The following is a 27,366-nucleotide window of genomic DNA, read 5'->3' as shown; positions in this document are numbered from 1 at the left end:
CAGAAAAATACCCTTGATGACCACCTCTGCCTCTGCAAAGTGGGTCCAAAGACTGGCACAGTCAGAAGGTCTGAGAGTGCGGGGGGGGGGTATGGGGGTTCAGGGGCGCCCACGCGGCTTCCTTCCCGGTGCTTGAGCGATGGCGGCTGGGTCGGGAGCAGGCGTGGTTCTCCAAAAAGTTTTTTAAGAAAGCATGTTTTAAAATATTGAAACAAATGAAAAACTCCTGGCTGTGCTTTGTGGTGGACTCCAGAGCTCATTGCTTCCTCCCCACCCCTTCCGTCTTGACCGCCCAGGCCCGACCCCAGGCTTGCTCCCGAATGTGTGGCAAACACATAAATGGCTATTTTTGATGGGTTTGTGTCTGACCGCTGCTCTGCCCTGAACATGGACTAATGCTGTAGGAACGCACAATGCTTTTTGTTTTTTATTACTGGGATTGAACCCAGGACCTTTTGCACTGAGCTACATCCTCAGTCTTTTTATTTTATTCTGACACAAGGTCTTGCGAAGTTATTAAGTTGCCCCAGGGTGGCGGTCAACTTGTGATGCTCCTGCCTCAGCCTCCCACATTATAGATGTGTGCACAGTGATGCCTAAAACACAGAACCGAGTCATTTCTTGCTAAGACTGTATTGTACTTTAAAGTGGCTTTCCAGACAGACTTTTAAATTCTCCAGAGAAAAACCTATGCAAATGTCTAAGATAACTCCGCCTGCCTTCCTCAGAAGTGGAGGTGTCGGCTGCCCAAGGCAGCACGGCTGTAGCGCCTGCCTGTGCCGCGCATGCGCAGATAGTGCTCAGGGCGTGTTCTCCACCCAGAGCTCCCCCAGCCCCGTTCCCCTCTGTCCTCCTCTCCCTTCTGTCACCTTCTGTCCCCCTGTCCCCTCTTTCCCCCGACCCTCTCTGTCCCCCTGTCCCCTCTGTCTCCCTCTCCCTTCTGTCCCCCTCTGTCCCTTTCTGTCTCCCAGTACAGTGGCGTCCTGGTGTGGCCGGAGCCGGGCCTCTGCGCGGCACCCTGGATTCAAGGCTCTCTCCCCACAGGTCCTGGCTGCCCGGCAGCGAGAGCGCCACCTTCGCAGGGCACAGCCGCCGTCCAGGGCCCAGCTCAGGGTCACCCTGCGGAGGACGAGGAGAGAGCGCCGCGCACAGGCAGCCCTGAGGTAGGTGCGGTGGGCGCTGGGTCCACTGGGTCCAGCGATCACTAGGATTGCTGGGGATTGGGGCGCAGAGGGCTCTTCTCCACACGTCACCCCGTCCAGCCTGTGGGATGCAGGACCGGAAGTGGGACGGGAAACATGGTTCCAAACTGGGCATGGCGGTGCATGTCCATAACGCCCGTACTCTGGGAGGCTGAGGCAGAAGGATCACAAGTTTGAGCCCAGCCCAGCAATTTAGTTACTTCTCAAGACCTTGTCTCAAAATAAAAAGTAAAAAGAGTCCAGGGATGCAGCTCAGTGCGAAGGGCCTGGTTTCAATCCCAAGTACCAAAAAGAAAAAAAATTTTTGATCCTGCAACTTGCCCATGAGGAAGAACTGACTGGCAGCTTACCCTCCGCCTGGAGTCCTCCCTCTGCACTCAGCCACGTGGTGAGGGAGGTGCCTCTGCCAGGAGCACTGGTTTGGCCCCATGGCAAGGATCCTAAAATAATACAGTGTTACAAGGCCCCGGTGTACAAGGTCAGGCAAAGCTCAAAGCCTGCTGAATCACTTCAGGTTTCTTCACGCAAAGTAAAGCACAAAACCTGGGAGTCACAGGAGCCCGCAGGAGCTGTGTACACAGAGTATACACACAGACCGTGGGTGTTTCTGCCCCAGCCCTGGCCACCAGGCAGCCTCCCCTGTGGAGCTGAGTGTGAGCCGAAGCATTTCCCTGGCTCCCGGACTCTGGGCTGCAGGTTTCTGGTGCGCTGTCCAGGCTTTGAGAATTGCTGCTGCTCCCTGAGCCAGCACTGCGGGGCATGGAGTAGAAGCCCCAGCCTCTTCCCTGAACCCCTTCCCTGCAGCAAGCAAAACTCACCGGAAATGGGGTCCTGGAGCCAGGCGATGTGTTGTCCCCGCTCCCCCAGAGCACATAAGTGGGGACAAACCCCAGCAGAGGAGCCCTAGGTGCCTGGCACCCCGGGAACGGGAAGCTCAGAGCTCCCCAGGCTGGGGATCACAGAAACAGCAGGGTGGGGAGCAGCTGAGCCAGTGCTGTGGGCTGTGACACAGCTGACAGTCAGGAAACCTCACAGCAACAAGGGCACTGCTATAGGCAACAAGACAACTTAGTAAAACGGCAGTCTGTAAAGTCCAAACGCAAAAGCCAACGTCCTCTGGGCACAGAAATGAAAGTCGATGAAAAGACTGAAACCTCAGTGTTCATCAAGCGAAACACCAGAATACAATGAAGGCAGTAGGTGCACTTAGGCTTCACTTAAAGAGAAATGTGGGAGGTAGAGTGCCTGTCCCCGATGGTCGGCTGTGCCCCCATGGCGGTTTCTGTTATTTGGGGCAACTTTCCCCGTCCAGTAAAAACAAATTAAATGGCACCGGGAGGAATCAAGATGGAGAAATCCAGCCAGGTGTGGTGGCGCGTGCCTGTAATTGCAGCACTCGGGAGGCTGAGGCAGGAAGATCACTGTGAGTTCAGACCAGCCTGGGCTACATAGTGTGTTCCAGGTTAGTCTCAACTACATAGTGAGACCCTGTCTCAAAGAAAAGATGGAGAAATCTGTAGCACAACGCAGCAGCCTGCTGACAAAGAGCAGAGCACTGGTGGGTCCATCGGGAGAGACAGACAGGCAGGAGCCAAAGGTGGTTACTGCGACTTACCACACTGGCGCGCCTATTGGAAATCTAGATTAGCTCAGACACACAAAACACAGCTGATGAAATCCAGCATTCATTCCCAAAGAAAGGAAACTTCAAAACTTGGCAAGCCAGAAATAGAGAAATAGAGCTCCCTGCACCAGAGACAGCATCCTTTAAAACCCTACACCTTGGCCAGGGATTTAGCTCAGTGCTGCTGCCTGCCTCACAAGCACAGGGTCCTGAGTTTGATCCCTGGTACCAAACAAACAAACAAAAATGAAAATGCAAGCCCTGCCCAGTGCGATCAGCAAGAAAAATGAATACAAAGAATACAGATTTGAAGGGAAGAAATACAACTATCTGGTGGCGGGTGACATGAATGTCTATGCAGAAAATTCCAAATGATCTGCAAAAAGGCTCTCATAACTGTGAAGTGAATTTAGCTCCTTTGCAGGTTACAAGTCCAATAAACTCTGTTCCTCATACCAGCAATAAATAATAATTGAAGTTTAAAAATACCACTTACCATAGCACCAAGAAAGCAAAGTCCATAGGTATAAATGTAAAGAAACATGCAGAATCTATCTGTGGAAGCCCACAAAATGCTAATGGAAGAAATGGCAGACAATCTAAATAAATGGAGAGATGTGCTGTGTGCGTCAGTTGGGGAACTCATGTTAAACGCATCTTTCCACTGTAAATGTGGACTCAGTGCAGTCACAGCCAAATCCCTGCACACTTTTAAAAATAGGTGTTAACAAAGCAATTTGAAAATGTCTATGGAAAACAAAGGACCTAGAAAAGCCAAAACAATGCTGGGTTCTGTTGTGGTGGTGGTGGTGGTGGTTTTGAGACACTGTGTAGTTCAGGCTGGTCTGGAACTCACTGTGCAGCCCAGGCTGGCCTTGAAATCACAGCAATCCTCCTGCCTCAGCCTTCCAAGTGCTGGGATTACAGGTGTGTGTGCTACCACGCCTGGCTCAAAAGAATTGTAAGAAAAGAGCAAAATTGGAGAACCGACGCATCAACCTTCAGATGAAGTATACAGCTGTGGAAACCAAGAATGGGAGATTCTGTGGACAGCATAGACCCAAAGATCAGGCGGACAGAAGAGAGAGCGGGGAAAGAGACCCAGGCAAATACACACAGTGGTTTTCACAACCAAGAGGATTCAATGGAGAAAGGATAGACTTTTCCCAAAGTGGTGGCAGCTCACTGGATGTCAAGAAGAAAACAGAAAGGAATGAGCCTCAGACGCCCCGTACCGAGTCCCAGGGTCCCTCTGGGTGTGGGAGTTGGTTCCGTCACAGACCTGTGTGTGTGCCAAGGGTGCGGAAGCTGCCCTCTCTACACAGCGATGTCGCCGTGCACGGCCTGACGCTGCTCCTGCTCCTGTGGCTGGCGGACGGCGCCTTCTCCGCGGACAAGCACTCTCTCAATCGGGCCATCCGGGAGGAGTGGCTGAGGTAGGGGAGCTGGGGCCCCTCCAGATCTGCAGACTCCCAGCGTTCAGGGCCAGGATGACCCAAGGGAAGCAGGATGCGGGAGGGCAGCTTTCCCTGGTGACCTCCACATCCCTTCCTTGTCATTGGGTCTGGTTTTTGTTCTGTGAGCCATTCCCGGAACAGGGTTCAGGGAGCCTGGACTGGGAGGGCAAGGTGCAGAGTCACCACGCAGACTCTGGGGAGGTTTCTGGATCGCTTCCACTTTATTCAGCAAATGCACAGGCTTATATAGGGTAAGGTGGGGGTGGAGCCAGGGTGGAGTCGGGATATTTGGCACATCCTTATTGGCCACACGTTAATTTTTGGATTGTATGCTTTAGGGGCTGAGACAAATGGAGTCAGAACATTAGAGGTTTTTGAGAGGAACAGTTTATCTAAAGTCAGATCTGTACACACCTGAGAGGGCGGATTATCCCAGCCCTAATAGGCCTTGGAGTTTTCTGAGGAGAGATAGGTGCGGCGCTCCTGACTCAGCCAGACATTAATCTGATCCTCAAGTGGGGACCCCACAGACCCTCTCGTTCCCTCCAGGGGTGCATTCACCCAGGCCTGAGGGGCCCCGAGGGAGCCTCTGCCACATCCCGTGCCTGAAATCTGGAAACGCTGTCACAGTGACTTGGTGGACGCCATCTTCCCAGAGTTAATGGGAGGCTTCAGCTCGGTGTGGTGGTGCACACCTGTTATCCCAGCACTCTGGGAGGCTGAGGCAGGAGGATCATGGGTTTAAATTCAGCCTGTGCAAAGTATGGATTTAGAATTTGTCTCAAAATAAAAATGAAAATAAAGTATAAAAAGGGCTGGGGATGTAGCTCAGTGCAAAGGCCCTGGCATCTTACTTTGGGTAAACAGTGAAACAACGATACCCCCGGGCTGGAGGACCTGGGCCAAAGCAGGGTCTCACAGACTCCTTTCTCCAGGAAACGTGAGAGTCCCAGAGGCAGGGCCGAGGTTCCCGACAGAGGACCCCAGAGTCAGCCTGCCGCCCTGCTCCCCAGAGCCCTGCCAACTTGCAGGCACTTGTTTGTTTCTTCCTTCCTTAAATGCAGTAGAGTTTTATGCAGGAAGACATAGAACCCAAAACTGCAGCAGGAAAATCCCCTGCCACCCAGGGCAGAGGCGAGCAGGGTGGTGTCCTCTGTGCTGTTTCCTTTCCCCGTCTTCATGTCTCTGATATTTCCACCCTTTCTCATTGAAAGTAATCTTTAAATTCACGGTCAGCCTTTGTTTACCACTGAAAAAAGCCTGCTGATTCAGGGCAGCTTGGCCTTGAATTCCGGAGATCACAGTAGGACTGACGTCAGTCATTCACTGTGGTCTCAGAGCCAAAAAGTGAAATAATTCTGTGTGTTCCGGGGTTTTACGCTGTCTTTCTCTAGAGAATTTTTAAAAGCCTATTTCTGGAGCGTTTCTGCGCGTGCGCTGCCATAGGCAAAGTCATTCAGTTGGGTGTAAACAATTTTGTTGTTTTTTTCCTTGGGGGTGGGCAGCTGGAAAATCCATTTAATTTCATCTATTATTTAAGGACCTTTCCTTTCCGCCTTCTGCGAGAGGGTTGAATGGGTGACCTCCATCCAGACCACGTCTAGCGAAGGTCCTCTCCTAGTCGGGTTAGTCTGTGCCTCGCTCCGCAGGTAAGACCCGGAAGTCCCCGCTCAGGGAATCCGGACTCACCTAGGCAATAACCCACACCGATTTCTGAGATCCCGGCCTCTGCAAGTGCGGAAGCACCGGTTCTTTCCCTTCCTCGCGAGCAGGTTCGCCTTCCTCCCAGTCCAACCGGTTCTGAACCCTTCCGCCCCAGCCCTGCCCGGATCGCGCCAGTAGGTGGCGCTGTGAACAAGACAGAGACAATTAGGAACCCCAAGCCTGGAGCCGTGCTGGCTTACTTAGCCAGATGAGGAGGGTGGTGATGATGGTGATGGTGGCGATAGCTCACGTTTCCTAGCATGAGGTGACATGTTTCTCCTAGGAATAGTTGCCTCTTGACATTCGAATCAGAAACGTTCTGTTTTTGCGGCACTGGGGATTGAACTCGGAGCCTTTGCACTGAGCTGCATCCCCAGCCCTTTTGAAACATCTGAAGTGGAATCTCACTAAGTGGCTTTGTCCAGGCTAAGCTCCAGTTCGTGGTCCTCCTGCCTCAGCCTCCCAGAGTGCTAGGATGACAGGCGTGCTCTACAGTGCCTGGCTAGAGAGTGTTTATGTGTCCCGATTCCTCATGGGAATTTAAAGTGGACCCTCATGGCCCCTCACCACACCCCAGCTCCTAACCCTGAAACACCAGCCACTCCCGAGGGCCTTCATTTGTAGCGTTCCAGGGAAGGGAGCTCAGTGCGTCCTGCAGGGGCGTTCGACCCGGCTCCAGCTGTCGGGTTCCCAGGAGGCGGGGACCATCTGGCTCTGAGCTGTGGAACCTTTATCCACAGAGCCCAGAGTTGGGCTACTGGATTTCTGCATCCACCCTGAAGGTTGTCCTGTTCCTGGATCCTTGTTCGAGTTGTGCTTGAAGCGTTTCTGAACTCAGTAACATCTCCGCAAAGTTCTGAGTACAACAAAACCCAAAGAAGCCATCAGATGGAGCCCGGTACGAAGGGGCCCCTCGCCTAGGCGGCGTACATGGAAAACAGCAGCTCATTTTTGTCCCCTGCCGGCTTAGCGCGCCTTGGGCCTGTGCTGTGTGGCTCTGTCGTTGGTGCAGACGGCTGGGCTGCCGAATCCTCCTCCTCTACCGCCTGGACTCCAGGGAGGCGGGAAAGGGCAGGAGCTGGGTGCCCTGGGCTGGGATGCTTCGGCTCCAGGTCACACCGGGCCCTTGGTTGCTCTATTGTCATTTCCAGAAGTGCGAGCATCCCTGGGCAGATGCAGGTGGGAAGGGGCTCGGCCTGGTGTGCTTGGAGCCCTGGGTCCCATCCCGGCATCACACACACACACTCACACACGATTGTGCAACCTTGGTGTGGCTGAAATATACACACCACTTTCTTTTTTTTAAATACATGATGTGGGGTACATTGAGCAATAAATGTGAAACCAGTCTTCCCGGCAGGTCATCATGCACAGATGAGGTGCTAAAAATATGGAACCTATGGAAACCACATTCTTGAATACACAGGAGAAAAGCTGTCTGCAGGAAACGGAAACCAAACCAGTCAGATAGACCACCTCACTAGACTCCCATTCGTTCCCTGGCGCCGCGGACGTTTTTGGAATACATTTGTAGTATGCATCGCTGGCTGCTGCGCCTGTGTCCTTGAGCCTGTACACCATGACCTGTCTTTGTCCTTGATTTCTTTTCCTCCTATGTTGTCCAATTTTTGTTATGCCAAGAAAGGTGCTGCTTTGCTGTACTGGGGATGGGACCCTGGGCCTTCACACTGAGCTACATGCCCAGCCCTTTTTTATTTTTTATTTGGAGACAGGATCTTGCTAAGTTGCCCAGGCTGTGCTAGAACTTGTGATCCTCCTGTCTCAGCCTCCCAGAGCACTGGGATGTCCCTAAAGGGCTAGACACCTTTTCTATGTCATCTCCAAAAGCTGCCCTAATCACTAGTGTGAGAGCCACCCCACAGCCTGGCCTGAGACCGGGTGTGCTGGGAGCGGCTCGTGTCCCATCCCCTCTTAGGGGCAGTGGCTCTGATGTGCAGCAAGTGCCTGCTGATTGTGCTGGGGCACACGCTCTGCCCCTGGCTAGTTTCCTGTCCCCTGCGCGAGCCCTCTGCACACAGAGTTGGGGGAGATGCACATGATAGCTCTCCGGCCGGGGCGAGGCAGCCTGGGCATGGACCCCTGTAGGTCACCTGTGTGGTTTCTCATTACAGGGCATGGTACCCAGTGCCCACAACCTGAAGGGGGAGAGGTTTATTCTGGCTCACATTTTGAATCCATAGACAGCCAGCTCCTAGGCAGGAAGGGCATTGAAGAGGGGCCTGGCGGAGGAGAGCTGCTCACGTCATGGCCCATAGGAAGCAGAAAGAGAGGAGGGGAACTGGGAGGAAAAAACCCCTTCTGGGTCACAGCCTCCATGGACTGCTCTACCCCCGCCATCCAGCCAGCTCCTGGGAGCTATGGGGGGGGGGTCTAGGCACTCGGTGACACCAGCTTCGCCCCGGTCACACCTGCCAAAGCCATGACCACCACCTCCAGCCTGTTCTTCAGGGCAGCCTGGACTTGTGGCAGAGAATCACTGTCCTTGGCTGGCTCCAGTTCGTATCCTTTTCTAGCTTCTTCAAGTGGGCTTCCAACCAAATTGCTTCCCCCAAGACTCATTCTGCCCCCTTTCCAGCAAGGAGGGGCCAGAGGAATCAGCACCAGACCCACTCATGTGCGTGCGTGTGTGTGTGTGTCCCTGAGTGCACTGCCATCAGTGTGATTTGGGTCCCCTTGGGCCCCTCTGCTAGACACAGCCCTCTGATGACCGCACAGGGCCCTTGTTCTCCTGTCATTGTGTGCTGAGCCCTCACAGCCACCAGGCGAGACCTACCCAGCCTCTAGCTGCCATTCATTTCCACCTCTGGTCCACGTTGTACTGCTGTGTTTGTCCCTCCATTTGTCACGGTCCAATCAGCCCATCACAAAGTGAAGCCAGCCTGAGTCAAACGAGTTGAGAGCCAGGCATGGTAGTGTGTGACTGTGATCCCAGTGCTCTGGGAGGCTGAGGCAGGAGGGTTGTGGTTGGAGCCCAGCCTGGGCAACTTGGCAAGTTCCAGGCTCAAAGTAAAACATAAAATGAGGTATAGCTCAGTGTAGAGGCCCTGGGTTCAATGCCCAGTACCAAAAAAATGTAGGCCACCTAGCCAGCATCCCAGTGTGGCCTCGCCGCTGCCAACGTACTGAGAACCTGCACCGGGTGACAGCACCTGCACACAGCTGCCTCACAGGGGAGGGAAGAGCTCCGGGAGTCACTGTGCTGATGGTGAACAGGGCCAGGAGGAGTCAGCTTTCACCCAATGAAGCTAAAGTCTTGGCTCTATTTCCCTGTGCCTGGAGCTCTGGTTGTTGCACCTAGTGTTTGTTGATTGAATGAGTGAGCAAAAAAACAACTGCTTTCTCCCTCCCCCACTTTTCCCTTCTCTCCTATGGTTGTGGAGCGATATGAATTCCGAGGCTTGTGCCTCCCTCTGCAGGTGGGTTTGGTTTAATTCTTGCGAAGCCCTTGAAGTCTGAATGAGAGGAACCGGCTGGGAAATTCTTGGCTGCCCCTGTTGCTGTGCTGGGGCAGCAGAAACAGCTTTTGGTTTGGGTTTGCCTGAAGCAGTGCCAGGCGCTCACCGGGCACCAGAGACCAGGGCGACCGCAGTCAGAGCCCGCTGCTGGATGGGCTGCATGCGGGGTGGCCCTCGGCGGCTGGAGTGCCGGGGCTCAGGTGAGTGAACCCCATCCCCTGCCTGGCTGGTCACCCCGCTGGCCACACTGCTGCCTGCCGTGCTGAGGGTGTGACACCCACAGCCTGTGCTGATCTCTTTTCACAGCCTGGAGCTCTAGGAGGAAAATGCTACCTGCTAGGAGCTTGGGTGATCAGCCGCAGGTCTCCCCTGGCAGTTTACACAAGGTACACGTTGTCTCTCTTGGAAGCAGGGCCTCACTGTGTAGCTCGGCCTGGTTTTGAACTCTCAGTAATCTTCCTGCCTCAGCCTCCCCAATGTTGGGATCACAGGCTTTCACTGCCATGCTGGTGGTGAAATAAATTAGGAACATCCGGGAGAGAGTGGGGCAGGAAACCCGCAGGTCACTTTAGCTTCTTAGAGGATGGGGAACCATTTGAGATTGAGGGGTGCCAGGCTGGGGCAGGCAGCAGCCAAGCATTTTCCCCCCATACAAGCTCCTGTCCCTGGCTGGGCCGTGCCTCTCTCTCTGTGGCTTTGCCCGCTCGCTGGGGATCCCAGAGAAAGCAGGGTGTGTGGGCTGAAAACCTAGACACCATCCACAGTGCCCCATGGCCGCACCTGTGTCCCTGCCTGGGCCCTGGGGTGGCCGGGCTCCTTCCCTGGCTCCAGAGCCCAGAACCCGCTCAGGATTCAGGGTGGCGCCTGGCTCCCCCTGACGGCTGGTTTCCTCTGCAGCCTGCTGGGCTGCCTCCAGTGGCCCTGGAAGACCGGCTTCCTTTGTGGAGCCCTGAAGTTGGATCCCCTGAGGCCTGGAATCTGAGCCACAGTGGCCCCGGGGGCTGCCTGCTCGGCCCCAGGCAGGACCAGGTCTGTGTGGCCGGACTGTGCTCTCCCCCTGGGCCCACTAGCCCGGGGACGTGGCCTTGTGCAGCAGGCCCGGGAGGGGACAGGTCACAGCTGGGCTGGCAGGACACACGGTGGCTGTGAAGTGATAGCATCATGCACTTTGGGGCAGGGCAGCCAGCACGGGCCTAGCCTTCAGCCCTGCACAGCAGCTGAGGTCACACAGGGAGCAGACATCTGTCCTGTGCCTGCCTCTGTGTCCCCCAACTCCAGAGGGGGCCTGGTGCCATCCTGTGCCGCTGAGAGCAGGGTCCCAGAGTGTAACACACAGCTCCGGCATTGTCCCACGTGGCCTGGCCTCTCCTGTCCACTCCTCTCCCGTTCCATCCCATCTTGTCTCATCCCGTTCTGTCCGCCAGAGCACCCCTCGCCCTAGGATGACGCCCCGTCCCTCAGGAGCAGAACTCCATGGACTCCGGGCAGCAGGGCAGCTGTGCCCCTTAGCCACAGGAAGGGATGCTGTCCCGGCCCAGGCTGCCCCGGGTTCCCCAGCTGCCGCAGGGCCCGGGCCAGGGCCAGCGCAGTCCCCCGGAGACAGAGGACACCCCGTCCCGTCCAGGCCGGGGCTCACATCCATGTCCTCCAGGCTGCGTGGGGTTCTCAGCCCCCACAGCCTCCACAGCCTCCACAGCCTCTCCTCCTGAGTCCCGGCTCCCCACAGATTGGAGGCCCAGGCGGTGCTGAGCGCCCTGCAGGCCGGTGGCTGGACGGCGGGGTCCGTGCACCTAGCACTCTACCACCTACCCACCCAGCTCTTCGCCAGCGTGACCCTGCACGCCCTCCTGCTGCCCGCCGCCCAAGTGGAATCTTTCAGGGTCTTCAGGGCCGAATCCGGCTACTACCGAGTGCTTCCTGAGGTGAGTCCTGGGCACGCGGGAGGATCAGGGCCCCACACAGCACCGGGCGCCAGACAACCCCCGGGAGCCGGGCTGGCGACTGGGTCATCCTGGGTGCAGGCTGCATCGTGAAGCCCGGCCACGCCCCTTCTCTGGCTTCACTTTTCTGCAATTGCCTGTGGTCCACAAATACCAGATGGGAAATTCTGGAAACACATAGTCCACACAGTTTTAAATGACTTTATTCCAGCACATGCTTATGATTGTTCCATTTCATTCCAGTTATTGCTGTAATTGTTTTTTGGTTTTGTTTTGGTTTGTTGGTTTGTTTGTTTTGGGTGGCAGGACTGGGAATTGAATCCAGGGCTTTTGCATGGAGCTAGAGGCCCAGCTTTTTTTTATTTTTAAATTTTGAGACAGGGTCTTGCTGAGTGCCTAAGTTGCCCAGGCTGATCTCAAACTGGGGATCATTCTGCCTCAGCCTCCCTGAGTGCTGGGATCATGGTGTGCGCCAGCACTCCCAGCTTGTAACCTCTTGCCTTATTTATTTATTTTTCTTTATTAAGTTTATTGGTACATTTTAGGCATATAATACAATTACATTCATCACTGGGATCTTGTACCTTGACATGATGAATCTTGGTTCTTATTTTTCCCTATTCCCAGCCCACTCCCCTCACCCCCTCCACCCTTCCCTGTTTACAAAGACACTGTTTCCATGTTTTTCCTTTTCACATATTTTTTTCTTTTCCCTTCTTACCTTTCTCCTACCCCTCCCACTTCTACTCCTTTAGACCTTTTCTTCCTATTGCATCAATTATACATTTTGACCCTTATTTATGCTTTTAGTTTTTCACACCAGAGAAATTGCTTGATATTTGCACATGTGTGACTTATTTGTCTCGCTTAAGAGTATGACCTCAATATGCATCCATTTTCCTATGAATGGACTCTAACTTCTCATTCTTTATGGCTGAGTAGTATTTCATTTTATAGAAAAACCACATCTTCTTTATCCAGTCTCCAACTGATGGACAATTGGGCTGTTTCCAAGTTTTAGCTATTACAAACTGTGCTGCTATAAACATGGGTGTGCATATATCACTGTGGTGTGATTCTTTTAATTCTTTTGGGAAGATACCCAACAGAAGAATAGCTGGGTCAAAGGGAACCTCTTAATCCTAGTTCTTTGAAGTATCTCCATATTGATTTTCACAGTGGCTGCAGCAGTCTGCACTCCCACCAACAATGGAGAAGGGTTCCTATCTCCCCACAACCCTGCCAACATTTGTTATCGGTTGATTTCTTGATAGCAGCCATTCTTTGTGGGGTGAGGTGGAATCTCAGTGTTGTTTTCATCTGCATTTCTCGAATGATCAGTGACATTGAACATTTTTTCATATGTTTATTTGCTGCTTTTACTTCTTTATCTGAGAAAAGTCTGTTCATTTCAGATGCCATTTTGTGAATTGGGTCTTTATATTTCAGGGGTATGATTTTTTGAGTTCTTTATATATTCTAGATAGTAGACCTTTGTCTGAGGAACAGCTGGTAAAAAATTTTTCCCTCATTGTGGGTTGTCTTGGCTATGCTTGTGAACAGTTTTTTTTGTGTCATTTGTGCTTTCTCCAGCTTTTTTGTGGACACCTATTAATCTTATATTATTCTTCTTTGCATCATCTAGGAGCTGTTGGGTTGATTTCTCATGGTCCCTTACTATTTTTAAGCGATCTCTCTTTTCATGGTCACTGACCAACATCCTGTCTTCTATATCTGATATTCTGTCTTCAGATTGGGTCAGTCTGCTATGTATGCTTTTAATAGAGTTTTCAATCTCCTGGATATCAGTCTGAATCTGTTTCTTACGTTGGGCCTTCATGGTTTCCATTTCTTTCCTGTGCTGAGCATTTGTGGCTTCCATCATGGTCCTGAACTCATCTATTTTTTTTTAATCCGTTTCTTTTCTAGAATCTCTAATCATGTCTTTTATCTGGGAAATTATTTGTTTTGAATATTTCTAGAGATTCATTCACCTGTTTTTTCTTTGTTTGCTTGTTTGTTTACTTCCTGTGTGATCAGTTCAGATTGTCCAGGTAGTTTATTATCAGACTTTTCCATTTGGCTTTGCCCAGAATTTGCCTTTGGTAAGCTGGAAGACTGTCTCTTTTAAATGTCTTTTCATCTCTGTTATTGTTGTTGGTATACTCCTTGGGTCAATTCCTGGGTTGATACTTCGATATTACTTATTGTATCCTTGTTGCTTGTGTTTAGAAACCTTAAGCAATGATTGCTTCTCAGAGGTGTCTTCCAGATATAGCTGGTCTTTAGGATTTGAGTCTCTAATAACTGGGGCAATCTCATTTTCATTATACCAGGAAAGATACCTGATTAGATCAGTCACAACACTAGCCCAAGTGATAAAGCCAGCAACAACAAGAGAGTCAAGCACAGCTTAGAAAATGACAATCTGTGGTAGTTATTAATCTATCACCTTTAACCGTGTGAATTAAAATAAAATCAGAGACTAGCCCAAAATACGTTTGTAATGAATAAACCGATCAATGCAGTAACTTTACCCCTAGGGGTGGGGACGTAAAAGGTGAAAGGCCTTCTCGCTACTCACTTCTGCTCTAGCTCAGGGCAATGGCCTCTAAGACCCCTGTGCCTCTCCAGGGTAGATGAGGGGCAGGGGGAGCCAGGAAGCTGAGGTGGGGGGGGCAGAGGGTGTTTGGGTCGCACTTGGTCCTCACGGTCAGCCCTGTAGGAGTGGGACGGGCAGCTGCGCACAGGCTGGCGGCCTCGACGATGGCATTTGTCTGGCGCAGTGCCGGGGGCTGAAGGTCCAAGGTCAAGGTGCCAGGAAGGCGGGTTTGGGTGACACCGGCCCCCCACAGACCCGGTCGCCCTCTCAGAGTCCTCGTGTGGCCCTTTTGTGGGTGAGGATGAGGGGATCCTGGGCTCTGGGCCTTTCCGTGTCAGGGCGCAAGGCCTGCAGTTCAGGGCCACCCCGTACCCCCAGCCCCTGGGTCCCTGCATGTGAGGCCCCGTCTGCAGACGGACCAGGGCCCGGGCCCTGCTTCCCCAGCCCTTCTCCCGGAAGAGCACGGTGGCTGCTCGGTGCTCAGTCGAGGGCAGTGAGTTTGGAGCTCCAGGTCCACACAAAACCCCTTCAGCGCTGCGTGGGCGGAGGCTCTGGAGCGGTGGGGCCTGGACTGGCTCAGGCCACTGCGGAGCCTCATGATGCGGGAGCTTTTAAAAAATCGCAGCTTTTTTTACATTTTTACTCTCAAAATTTTATTTTTCTCAGTTCATGTTTGCAGTCCACAGCAGTGACATCCGTCATGGGGAGCTGCAGTGGGACAGTGCATGTCTGGATTCCTTTGCCGTCCCCTCTCTTCCCTCTGCCCTCCTCCATCGCTTGGGCCCCCTTACATAAAATCTAGCTCCTTGTTTCCTGTTATTATTTGTCTTAGTTTGCTTTTTAATTATCTACGTTTAGTAGGAGAAACCATGAAATACTCAAGCACGAGTGTCAGAATGACTTTACTCAATATTATGGTCCTGAGGCACATCCATTTCCTACAGATGACTCAAGCCTATCCTTCTTCATTGCAGAGTAGTACTCCACTGTGAGCAGACACCACACTTTCTTTATCCATTCATCTGTTGATGGGCACACAAGCTGCTTCCAAGATCTAGCTGTTGTGAGTTGTGCTGCTATACACATGGTTGTTCATGGATCACTGTGATATCACGTCTTTAACTCAGGAGACTACCTAGAAGGGGAATGGCTAGGTTTCATTTTCTGAGGAACGTCCACACTGATTTCAGGAGTGGTACACACTTGCACTTCCAATAACAGTGTGAAGGGCTCCTCCCCCTCCCTCTGCCCACAGTCTGGCCAGCGTGTCATTGCTGGTTTCTTGGTGATGGCCGTTCTTTCTGGAGGGAGGTGGAATCTCAGTGCTGTTTCAGTTTGCCTTTCTCCGGTGGCCTGAGAAGCCACACTTTTTTATATATTTATGGGTCATCGGTACCACCGCTTCTGAGTGGTCTCTTCATCTCAATTCCCGGCGACCCAACAAGACCGTGTGTCAAAGTAAGAAATAAAAAGGGCCTGGGGACGTTGCTTAGTGTAAGGGCCTGAGTTCCAGCGGGGCCCGTGGGAGGCCCCCACCCAGCGTGGGGTGGTCACAGGTGAGCAGGACCACCCTGCCCAGGTGCCAGGGAAGGGTGAGTTTATTATCAAACCCTGCGGAGCGAGAAGTGGCTGTGCAGTGTCGGCCGGGTGACTGGCAGGAAGCAGTTTGTGTGAAATTCTCCCTGTAGTTGGCCTTCCTGATCCTCAACCTGGCTCACCTCGGTCTGCAGCTCTACTCCATGGCTGAGGTGGGCCCCCTCAACTATTGGCGGAAACCCCAAAACTGGCTGGAGATAGGATCCTGTGGCCATTTTCTTTGTTTAAAAACAAAATACGAACAGCAAGGCACAGTGATGTAGCTTGTCATCCCAGCAGTCTGGGAGGCTGAGGCAGGAGGATAGCAAATTATGGAGTCCGGTCTGGACAACTTAGTGACATAGCAAGACGCTTCTCAAAATAAACAATAAGAAGGGACCTGGATGGAGCTCATTGCAAAGGTCCCAGGTTCAATCCCTTGTACTGGGGAAATAATGTTTCTATCTGAAAAGAAAAAATACTGTGCAGCCACAGCAACTCCCATGCTGGCAGGTCCTCCCTGTGCAGCGCCGAGGCCCAGACAGTTCTAGGGTCTCCTGTTCTGGGTCGGTCCCTTCCCAGGCGCCTGGCAGCTGTCTCTCCTGTGTCACAGCTGCCCGCGGTTGGCTGGCGTGGCCTTCTCCGCCTCCTCGCTGGGATGTCGCTGAGCAGCTCCGCACAGGCCCCTGCCGCAGGCCCCTAGACCTCCGCAGGATGGCGCTGTGGAGCTAGGTGAGAGGCCTGGCGGCTTGGTGTGGGGTCGGGCGCTTCACTGGCACTATGACCCTCTGTCCTACTGTCGCAGAGGGTGCGGTGGCTCCAGGCACTGCTTTCGTTCCCCTGGACCCTGAGGTGTGTGGCCGTCCCTGGCCTTCTTCGAGTGGCGGTGTCCTACTGTCCCTGGATGCGGATGCGGACGCGGGGCTCGGTCTCCAGCGTCTCTGCCCCAGCGGTAAGGATCCTCCACGCCACACGCGGGCACTGATCTCAGGGCTCCCTACTGAACCGGTCTGGATTTATGAAGCGTGCTGTCACCGCCGATGGAGCGGTGCTCTAGCCTGCAGCGCGTCCCGGGTGCCCGGAAGGCCGATGGGCCTCTCAGTTGTACCCACTTCTCCCCAGAGGACCAGGCCGCGAGGAGGACGAAGCTCGAGCTGGCTCCGTTCTCTTGCCCTTGGTTAAGGCAACTCGGCTGCCACCAGTGGCTTCCTGCTCACACACGGAACTCACTGTGCTGCTGTTTAATCCCTAGTGCAGTCGCACGACATCCATGGAACCCTGGAGGAAAACCAGAATCGGGACAGGGAGTGTGGGTGCCCAGAAGAGGGGAGGGATCCCCAGGGCCACTCCTCTGGACCTGCTGCCATGAGGGCCACGGATTGTGCCCAGTTTATCCGAAGTTCCACGGAGGCTCGAGTCCACCCCCAGAGTAAATGATACTCAGATGACCTCAGGGGAAGGACAGGGATGTCTCTAAGGGATAAGTGGGGGCCACCAGGGGACTGCAGGGACATGACACGTGGCTGTCACTGCAGCTTGAAGACCCCTGGTGGGGAGGCACCGTCCACACATGAGATCGAACAAGCCTAGAAATGGACTAGAAGTCAAGATGCTCTTGCCTCAGCCTCCCTGGGTGCTGGGACAGATGTGATGTTCACTTGGGGGCAGGAGCTCAGGCTCTCGGCTTTTCTCTCTCTTGCAGCTGGTGGGGGCCCTGCTGGTGGCCGCTCACACACACCTGCACCACCTTCTGAGCACAGCCTGGGCGCTGCCACCCCGCACCTTTGCACACTCAGGCTCCAGGCTGCTGCTGCTGAGGTTTCCCAGGAGAAGCTGGGAGGACTTGGCCCCAAGCCTTTCCTCGTCCTGCCCGCGAGCCGTGGCTGGGTGCTGCGGGGCCCTCTGGGCAATGGCGGCCGCGCTGTGTCTGGGAACGGTGCGTGCACTTGGTAGACTGTGGGTCAGGCCGGGACAGAGCCACTTGCTGTCCAGTCGCTCGAAAAGCGCTCCGTCCTGCCGTGGGCAGGCGCTGGACACAAGTGCTGGGATGGCCCCTTAGCTGACCAGAGTCCAGCCAGACAGTGCCACCAGGTGCCGCCTACTCCAGGAAGCCTGGTTGGGTCTCACTCTGTGCTGATCTACGAGGTGTGATCAGAATATGCAGTGAACGTTTAAACTTTTTTTTAATTATGGTAAAACACACATTGCCACGAATCCCCCTCAAGATACCCTCCTCCCTTCAAACACGCATATCCCACTGTTCTGGCCACTTTCTGAAACAGCTCTGGAGTCCTCTTTCCTGAGGATGTTTACAACGTGTGATCAAATATACAGTGACTGCTGCTGCTGAGCGCCCTCCCACAGAAAGGCGGCTGTGTCCTGGTCAGCCTTATCCGCCAGATCTGGCCTTGGGCAACTTCTGCCTCTTCCAAAAAGTCGAGTGACTATGAAAGGGAAGCATGTTGGATCAATTGAGGACACTGAGGCAGCCAGGACAGCACAACTAAAGACACTCAGGAAAGAGGACTCCAGAGCTGCTGCAGCATGGCAGGAAGAGGGACGCGGGTGTTCAATGGGCGGGGAGGGTTTTGAGAGGAATTCACAGCAGTGTGTCTTCCCCAGCAATATATTTTTAAAGTCTAAACACTCTCCGTGTTTTCGATCTCACTGGGCACACCCCTCGCCCTGCCCTCGCCTCCCGCTGCTTTGGGGACCTCTTTCCTGGGGGATCCTGCTCAGTCTGCAGCTGGGTGAGGTGTGGGTGCCCACTTTACTGCCTCCTGGCGACCTGCACCCAGCAAACCAGGCTTCCCGCACCCAGCTGGTCCCCAGGCCCTGGACACACTTCACCCTGCACAGTGCCCCTGCGGTCAGCTCTTGTCTCCCTGTGGGCTCTGGCCGCATCTGCTTCCTGATCCACGCAGAGCCCAGTACCTGTGAAAGGAGTTGGTAGTTGAGTTTCACAAGTGACTTGAATTCTTTGCAGTCTTTAAAATTCTCGTGTAGTAGCGCAAAACTAGAAGGAGCTACATATATTTACACCTCGGCCACACACAGGCCCAAATTCTTTGCTTCTTCAGCCGCTCCTAACTCGCTGCTCCCTGCCACCCATCCACTCGTCTGCATAGCCATCCTTCCGTCCTTTCCTCCATCTAGCAGTTTAGCCACTCGACCCAGCCACCTAAGCTACCATTTCTCCATCCACCCATCCAGCCACTTCATTACCTCTCCATCCTTCCACCCACACATCCACCCATTTATCTGCTTGTTTGGGTTACTTTTAAGATCACTGGATGTGTGAAAATTTGAGTTTGGAACCCACAGCTTCTTTTTTTTTTTTTTTTTTTGTATCGGGAATCATACTCAGGACCTTGCACTTGCAAAGCAGACAAGGTTCCACTGAGCTAAATCCCTGGCCCACCCAGAGGCTTTTGAGTGCTCGCTCAGAGGCCAAATATCTCTTAGGACAGGACTGCCTCCCACTGCCGGCTGCCATTTAATTTCATTCCTTACTGACACTTTCCTAGTTGTGTTGTTCTTGTTGTTTTACCAAAACTTCATAAAATAGTGTCATCAGACATAATCTCCATTTCCTGCTTTATCAAATTAACAAAATTGGCTTTACCTTGCTGACGCAGTTGCTTATTTTATTCTCTTCTCCAGCTGAGAGTTTCTGTCCTGACTTGTTTCTAGAAGAGCAAATCTTCTTGCATCACACCGCTGGTGAGGCTGACAGATGTCACCACGCTTGCTTGCTGGAAGGTGCTGGCCTACCTGGGGCTGGAGATGCTGACACCCGGGGAGACCGAGGCAGCTGCAGATTATGTCCGCCTGGGCCCTGGAGTCGAGTTGAGTCAGCTGTTCCCTGGCTGCAGGGCTGTGCTCCCTGGAGCCCTGAGCTGAGAACCACAGCCACTGCAGACTCCGTTCTCCGCCTGGGTGGAGCTGGGAGACCCTTGCCTTGCACTTCTGAAGCACTTTGAGGGTCACCAGTCACATTCCCCTCCTCGGTCACTACACCCTGGCAGTGGCCTTGCATGGCTACAAAGATGGGATTTCTGCTCTTCCCTGGACACACACACACACACACACACCTTTAGGCTGAGCCATCTGTTTTGGTACCAGATGCAAACTCTTCTACCCAAGCCTGGGGCCCCCCATTTGAGTTAGGTCGGACCCCATCCCCCGTGCTGTGTGCCCCAAAGCCTGCCCTGTGCGTGCACTCATGACCGTGGGCACTTGTGTGGGGCCTCTAGTCCATGAGCGCTTCCTGTCTCATTGGGTGGACATGGCCACCCTTGACAGGGCACTGGCCCGCAGGCACCAGGGCGCGCAGGACCAGGGTGCAGGCACAGGATGATGTGTGAGGCCGTCCCGGCCCAGCACACCTCTAATGTAGCAGGGCCCTGCTAACCCTGGGCGGCCCTCAGTGCTTCAGTTCATGAGGGGAGAGAAAATGGTGTCCCGAAATGCATTCACCAGTCTGCGTTTGTCCTCCTCAGAGTCATCACCTAGATGAGTTCTCCAGACTGCTAGATGAACTGCTGGTGAGGGTGGACACTTCGTCTGACAGTCTGGAGCTCCCTGCTCCCCAAGAACCCACGCCTGTGGCGTGGGGAGCAGAAGACAGTCCCATAGTGAGCAGCCCCACTCACCAAGCTACTGGGGTAAGGCCGCACAGAATTATTTGTCTATATTGCTTCCTCAGTGATTTTCAAAACAATTTTCTGAGGTTGGTTTAAAACAGTTGCTGGGCCAGAACAGGGAATCTGTTTGCATCAGTGTTCTGCATGGGGCGGTGGCCGTGTGGGTGAGCTCGGCAGACTGAGGACTGCTTTGCACTTCCTGTGGGGTGTGTGACTTCCTGTTTAAGCTGACGGCCTCGGGAGCTGTCTGTCTGTCATTTCTGATCGCAACTGGAATCCAAAAAGAGACCGGGAGACAGAGACGGAAACGCTAGTTTGCAGACACTCAAGACTTATCTGTGGCCTGGATATTGACCAGTAATCCCAGAGCAGTCTGGGAAGGAGCAGAGGGAGAGAGACGCGGCTTCCTGGGAGCCACAGAGCTTCTCCACATGAGACAGCGTCTGGAGGAACAGACCCAGGGGCAGAAAAGAGTTAATGGAGGCTCCTCAAACCCTAAAGAGAATTTAAAACTAAATAGATACATAAATAATTGTAACAAGGGCTGGGATGTAGCTCAGCGGCCCCCTCATGTGCCTGACAAGTACAAGGTCCTGAGTTCAATTCCCAGTACCAGAAAAAGAATAAAATAAAAAATGAATATCTGTCTGCAAAGGCAGCAGCCCAGGGGCCTTTGACAGCACAGTGCACTAAGAGATTAGGAAAAATGTAAGACCTGAGTGTCCGGCCTGTCTTTCTACAGTGAAGCAGAGGGAAAGCTTCGGGCGTGCTTCTATTTTGTTTTGGTTCCGGGGATTGAACTCAGGACCTTGAGCTTGCAAGGCAGGCAACAGAACCCCTGAGCTAAATCCCCAGCCCTTGGCATGCTTTTGTGAAGCAAGTAATATATTATCAGTCAGGTAAGACAAAAATATCCTGCATTTTAAACCAGGCATGGTGGCTCACAACTGTAATCCCAGCACTTGGGAGGCTGAGGCAGGAGGATCACTGTGAGTTCGAGACCAGCCTAGGCTACATAATGAGTTCCCAGGTCAGTTTCAACAACATAGTAAGACCCTATCTCAAAAAAACCAAACAAAAAAAAAAATAGAAATGCTTTAGTATTAAAAATAGATTAGCAACCTTCACCAAAAAAGGGGAGAAAACCATCACTTGGTTTTTTTCTCCATGAGTGCATTTGACAAAATTCAACTTCTGTTCCCAATTTCTAAAACACTTCACAAAAAAAGAAATTGAGCCAGGGATTTCGCTAAGTGTCTGTCACCTGCCTCACAGCACAAGGTCCTGAGTTCAATCCCTGGTACCAAAAAATAAATATAAAACATGAGTCTTTATTGAGAATAATTCACATGCCACAAGTTAACCTTTAAACAAAAGGAATTGCTATAAGGTTTTTAAATAAGGTTCTATCTCAAGTCAAAAGCTGGCATTGTAGCTACTGGCACAATATGAGAAGAAAGTGTTCTCCCTGAGGCTAAGTAAAAAGAAAGACTGTCAACTTGGAAACCCATAGGGCTTGGGGGTTTTATTTGTTGTTGGGGGAGGGCTGCTTTTTGGTTTCTGTTTTTTGTTTGTGCTGTTTGTGCTTCTTGTGCTGAGGATTGAACCTGAGGCCTCCAGAACCTACAAGCCTGGCCCAGGCCCGGACAGCACCTTGTAGGGTTTTGCCTATGTCAGCCCTGTAATTGTCCTTGTCTTACAGCCAGCGGGGACTTTAAGCGTCCCTACGTCCCCAGAGCCTATCCGCAGTACCTGTACTCTTCCCCTGGGCCCGGCTGCAGCGGTCTGGCCCCCACCTCGCTGTTGGTGCCCACCATGTCCCAAGCTGGCACAGTCACCCTGGGGCTCCCGAGAGCAGGGCCGTCCTCGGCAGCCGCTTTGCTGGCATCGTCAGGATCTCCCAGCAGCCTCTGCGGCCGGGCCCTGGCCTCACCCCGGCTCTGGGGCATCTGTGCCCACACACCCCGTTCCCGTGGCACCGGCGACCTGCCCCCCGGGGACACCGTGGTGCTGGCAGGGGCCCAGACAGCTGGATGCCCCAGAACAGACCCGCTTTGTGCAGGGGACCAACGAGACCGGCAGTTTGCATTTCCTAGTGGAGCAGGGTGTTTTCCCATCTTAGCCCTTAATAATTCAGATCTGTACCTGTATACACCGTGGGGCTGGGGCCCGGGCCTCTGTGACCGCCTGCCCGCATCACTGCTCCCTAGGCCTGCGAATGACTCCAGGCTGCAGAATGCCAGGGCCTCCACCCCCTCACCTGACAGCGCCCTCCATTGGCCCGGGCCAGAAGTGCCCGCCTCTGGCTGCCTCTCACCACAGGGCCCCTCCCTGCCGAAGCTGTCCAAGCCTCTGCATCGGGCCTGCAGGGCAGACACACCATGCGCGTGGGGGCTCAGCACTAGGAGGCTGAGGCAGGAGGATCAAAAGTTAGACCATGTCTCAAAAACAATTTGGAAGGCCAGGGATTTAGCTCAGTGATTCCGCTGCCTGCCTCACAAGCACAAGGACCCAAGTTCGAACCCCGGTACAAAAAAAAAAAAAAAAAAAAAAAAAACACCAATATGGAGAAGGCTGGGACTTAGCTCAGTAAGCAGACCTAAATTAGTCCAATCCTCAGTGCCACAAATCCTCAGTGCCACATCATAAGGCGGAGTAAAGAGAGCAGGAGGGTTTCCGCTCTGTGACTTTTCTTCTGTATTTTCTCTAGTGAGTACAGACACACAGGCAGGAACTACCAGGATGGCAGGCGGAGAGCTCTGAGCTCTGGGATCACAGGTCCTTTGTGGGCTGGGGTGCAGCTCAGCTAGACAGTGCCTGCCTGGCCTGGCCAGTGCCCACACCCAGGGTCCCTGTACCCAGTGTGCCTCGTCCAAGGCCTCTGCTTTCAGCTTTGGGTTGTGAACTTGAACTCTGCCAACTGCTGTTAACCGGGACCCAGGAAGTGCTCCAGGGGGCAAATTTCCTTTCATTTCCTTCCCGGTGCCAGGGTGTGGGGCAGTTTGAAGGCGGCCCGGAATGCTTGGCTTTCCAAATGCCGTGGCTTTGCACCCGCCACAGCCACCTGGCTGCCAAAGGGACAGGCGGGGCCTCCCCTGGTGACCGATGGTGTTGGTGGTTACATCAGGCTTCCCGACGGGTCCGGCTTCAGTGACTCCGAGTGTTTTCTGCCTGATGGTGCCAGGCATCCAAATCCGCTGAGCTGAGCTGGAGCCCTTGCAGGGAGCCCGGGCCTGCCCCACAGGCAGAAAGGAGGGCGAGGACGGAATCGTAGGGTGGCAGCGAGTCTGCCGGGGAAGGGCTCAGGGTGCTCCGGGCTTCCGGGTGTCCCAAGACCCCAGGACGGGGCCACACCTGGGATGTGCGTGCCGGCCCTGCTCCCCGCCCGGCTCCCACTGCCACCGGTCACCTCTGCTGTGTCTTCCTTTAATAAAGGGATTCTGGGTGACGTGGAGGGCTCGAAAGGGGTAGATCATCCACCGAACGGGGCAGAAGATGGATGGACGACACTGGCGAAATCTGCGAGAGCTCTGTTAAAAATTTCTGTGAGCTTGAAATTCTTTCCCAGTGAAAAGCTTTCTTAAGGGAGCTGTTATATTACTCAGAGATGACAAAATAGTGCAGTCCAAGTTGGGAGAAATGACCACTTCTAATGGTCCTTGTTGTTTTTTCTTAAGATTTTCCATATTTCCAAATATATCTTGGAGTTTTTTTCCTGGATAGACATCAGGAGAAAAACATTCAACTGGAAAGAGTGGTTTAGGTATCTTTTACAAGTATTGAGTATATTAGAACAGACACGACTCAAAGCCCTGACAGGAAGGCTGAGGCAGATGGCTCTCGAGAGGTTCCTTCTGTCTCTAGAAACTTCTATCATCTCTAGAACCTTCTTTCTCTAGGCTACTCTAAGTCTGCACAGCGAGATTCACAGGCACCACTGATTCATCCCTCCTGCCAGCCACAAATGCAACAAAGCCAACAAAGGCTCAGTGGATGCAACCAGGGCTTCCGTCCCCATGCAGGCAGACTCCTTGCACTGGAGCGGGCCCCGGAGTGCTGGGTTCACAAGAACAAGCGGACAGGGCGGCTTCCTCTAGAGCACGCTGCCATTTCCGCTTGGGTATTCCCGATGCAGCAGTCATTTCCCAGATCGCAGGTCCAGCGCTGCCCAGCACTGCAGCACGACAGACTGCATTGCTTCCCTCCCGTCCCGGGCTTGAAGTCCAGGTCAAAGTTGGCGGCCCGGGCCACTCACGGCGCAGGCTGATGGGACAGGACCTGATCCCAGCTGTCTCCCAGCCTGCGGTGCTCGGTTTGGGGCAGCTTAATTCTAATCCTTTCCTGGTGTCCATGCCTCCCGGACGTGTTGGACGATGACCACTGCAAGGACCTTATCTTAATCTGGTGACCTGCAAAATCAAGTCGCACGTTCAGGCCCAGGGCCTCGCTCTCTTCTTTGGAAGAGGGCGAAATTCAACCTGTCCCCAATCTGCTTACGCAACTGTAGAGGTCTGAAAACACGTGTTACTTCGTTTTTTCATTCACTGTGATGTTTTGAGAAAGCCCACGAATCTGAGAGAAGTAGAATGAAAGACTCAAAGTAGTTCCCACTTCCTTTTTCACTCTGTGCAGCCCTTCCTCCGGGGGGCTGCTCCCTGAGCATGTGAGGTATGTGTTAGTGCAAAGCACTGCAGATCTCCGGAGATTTCCGTCCTTGGAAAGGATCAGGCAGTACTCAGAGAGGGATTCTCTCTTCCATTTAAAGTAGCCATTTTTTTTCTTTTGGATTCTTCCAGACAGCGTCTTGCTGTGCAGTTCAGGCTGGACTTGAACTGACAAAATTATAGAAACCAAGAGTAGATTCACGGTACTATTGAAGGAAAGTGGATAAAAGGTACACACGATTTTTCTTTATTATTTCTTACAGCTGCATGGAAATCAAAGTCGAAAATTGAGTTAAAAACAATCCAGGGTCTCAGGAGGTAGCTCAGTGGCATAGCACTTGCTGAGCACACAGGAGGCCCTGGGTTTGATCCCTAGCACTGCAAACATTAATAATAATGATAACAGTAGTAATTTAAAACTGTTCCAACATTAAAAACTGGCATGCCTTGAAATGATACTAACTTAAAGATGGGTGCAAGGTATCAATGGTTTTTCCAGCAGGCAAGAAGAGAATGACTCCAGTCAGAAATGTGTGCTGAGACAAGAGCTGCTACAGACACCCAGGAAAACTGTCTGTTCCTTCCCCGACTGCCTCCTATGGGTGGGCGTCCTGCAGCTCGAAGGCACAGGAGCCCTGGGAGAAGCTGCTAAGCAGACCCCGAATCACCCAGGTCCCACTACTGAGGCTCCAGCCTCACTGTGGGCCCAGCCACACCTGCACCCACTTTCCACCAGACCAGAGCCCACACCAGGGAGAGCAGAGCCTGGTCTGCTCCTGCTTGGAACTCAGAAATGCTGGTTTCAGCCACACGTGGCGCTGCATCCTGGAGTCCCGCACTCTGGGAGGCTGAGCCTGGAGGATCGCTATTTGGAGCCCAGCCTGGGTGACTTAGCCGCTCTCTCAAAATTTAAAATAAAGGGGCAATGGGGATGGAGCTTAGTGTGGTTCAGTCTCCAGCTCCGCGCACACACACACACACACACACACTCTCTCTCTCTCTCTCTCTCTCTCTCTCTCTCTTTCTCTCTCTCCAAAATGCTGCACTCCTTAGCATCTGAGGACTCTACTTCAGTAACCCAATACTTCTGTGGAGCTGTGGCAGCAAAGAGAGGCACTGTCCAAGCTTGGCTGCAATTAGAAACAACCAGGGCTGAAAGCTGCCCCAGAGCTCTGCAGGCTCTGTGCTTCCGGCTCAGCCCCTCCGACCCAGAAGCTGCTCAGCAGGTCGCCCACCCGCTCCTTGTACATACAGCCCTTGGGGTCTGACTTCCACCCGTGACCGGAAGAAGCCGCCCAGGACACACAGCCGGTTTGCGCACTGAGGAAGCGCAGGAGACCCCTCAGTGTCCGCAGGCTCCCCATCCCTTCTCCTGGGTCCTGTTTTGCTGAGGGGCCTGGAAAAAAAACGACTAGAAATGTTTCTGGTGCTGGAGAGGGTGTGGAGCCGGTATTTGACTAGCTTTAGACCAGATAAATTACTTAATTGACTTAAAGCCAGGAAAGAACACATTTGCAAAGACCTGAGCTTGTCCCAGAACAAAGAGTCCTGATCTTGTTACAGCGTAACAAGCTAGTTAGCAGCTGGCGCCCTTCCTGTTTGTTCTTTGGGCAAAAGTCTTTCTGAAATAAAAGGGCTTGTGTTGAGCGCTTTGAGTTCAAAGAAGGTCTGACCCAAGGCGAAAGTGAACTCGAGCTGGCAGGAGGGCGCTGCTGTCCGCGGAGAAATTCAAATTATTGTGAGACTAAGTCCCCTGGCTGTCAGAGGTCCATGACCGCATAGCAGCTTGCCCTTCTCTGTTCCAGCCCTCAGCACAAGGGAAGTTGGCAAATCTTAGGTCAGAGAGAGCTCAGAAGTTGCCTCATTATTTAGGGAATATAATTTCTTTATCTTCACTAAACTGTAGACTGATTTTGTTGTTGTTGTTGTTGTTGTTGTTGTTACCAGGGAGTAAACCTTTGCACTGAGCTACACCCTCAGCCATGTTTGTTCTTTAAGATAGGATCTTGCTAAGTTGCTAAACTACCCAGGGTGGACTTGAGCTTGAGATCCTCCTGCCTCAGCCTCCCAGAGTGTGGGGATTACAGATGTGCGTCACCATACCTGGGTTGTGGTAACCTCAGTGGGCCATGATGTCTAGCATGTCACCTAGCACGTCCACGCATTCATCTGTATTCCAAGGTCAAGTGAGTTCCTCCCTTGATCTGTGGCTCCCTCTGTAAACTATGCCCACCGAAGATCTTAGGACAACCCTGTGACTCCCCTCCGGAGAGGAAGCCTCTGACCCCATCCTAGAGACCCCTCCCCAGCCTCAGCCTGTGGCCCACACTCTTAAACACGTGGCTGGAGTCACCCAGACCTCCCGTTGCTCCTTGGCACTGGCCCCGGGCCCAGGCTGCTGACCGTAGCCCAGGAGGGAGTCCAGCGATGAAGTATGGGTGCTACCTTTGTGCCTCCCCAGGGCCCTGGCCCTGGA

At 53.1% G+C, this 27,366-nt stretch overlaps 1 protein-coding gene across 1 annotated transcript; it reads left to right on the top strand.

Moving 5' to 3' along the window:
- The first annotated feature begins 4,204 nt into the window (after nucleotides 1-4,204).
- Pkd1l1 (polycystin 1 like 1, transient receptor potential channel interacting) lies at nucleotides 4,205-25,913 on the top strand. Its single transcript, XM_033764922.1, has 12 exons — nucleotides 4,205-4,262; nucleotides 5,824-5,932; nucleotides 6,728-6,885; nucleotides 9,425-9,663; nucleotides 9,770-9,849; nucleotides 10,361-10,492; nucleotides 11,281-11,385; nucleotides 16,386-16,532; nucleotides 17,283-17,516; nucleotides 19,274-19,342; nucleotides 20,083-20,247; nucleotides 25,393-25,913. The coding sequence occupies exons 4-12, from the start codon at nucleotides 9,465-9,467 to the stop codon at nucleotides 25,405-25,407; spliced, it is 1,146 nt and encodes a 381-aa protein (XP_033620813.1). The 5' UTR covers nucleotides 4,205-4,262; nucleotides 5,824-5,932; nucleotides 6,728-6,885; nucleotides 9,425-9,464; the 3' UTR covers nucleotides 25,408-25,913.
- The last annotated feature ends 1,453 nt before the right edge of the window (nucleotides 25,914-27,366 follow it).

The sequence above is a fragment of the Fukomys damarensis genome, unplaced genomic scaffold (genome assembly GCF_012274545.1).
Source record: "Fukomys damarensis isolate Sample0158 unplaced genomic scaffold, DMR_v1.0_HiC HiC_scaffold_17, whole genome shotgun sequence".
In the NCBI taxonomy this organism is placed as follows: Eukaryota; Metazoa; Chordata; class Mammalia; order Rodentia; family Bathyergidae; genus Fukomys; species Fukomys damarensis.
Note: the sequence above shows the minus strand (reverse complement) of the source record. Positions and strands in the feature narration are given on the sequence as shown.

Coding starts and splice junctions, on each gene's coding strand:
- Pkd1l1 (XM_033764922.1), top strand. CDS start 9,465: ATGAGAGGAACCGGCTGGGAAATTCTTGGCTGCCCCTGTTGCTGTGCT. Junction 9,850..10,360: donor CCCCTGGCAGTTTACACAAG/GTACACGTTGTC, acceptor TTTCCTCTGCAG/CCTGCTGGGCTGCCTCCAGT. Junction 10,493..11,280: donor TCGGCCCCAGGCAGGACCAG/GTCTGTGTGGCC, acceptor CTACCCACCCAG/CTCTTCGCCAGCGTGACCCT.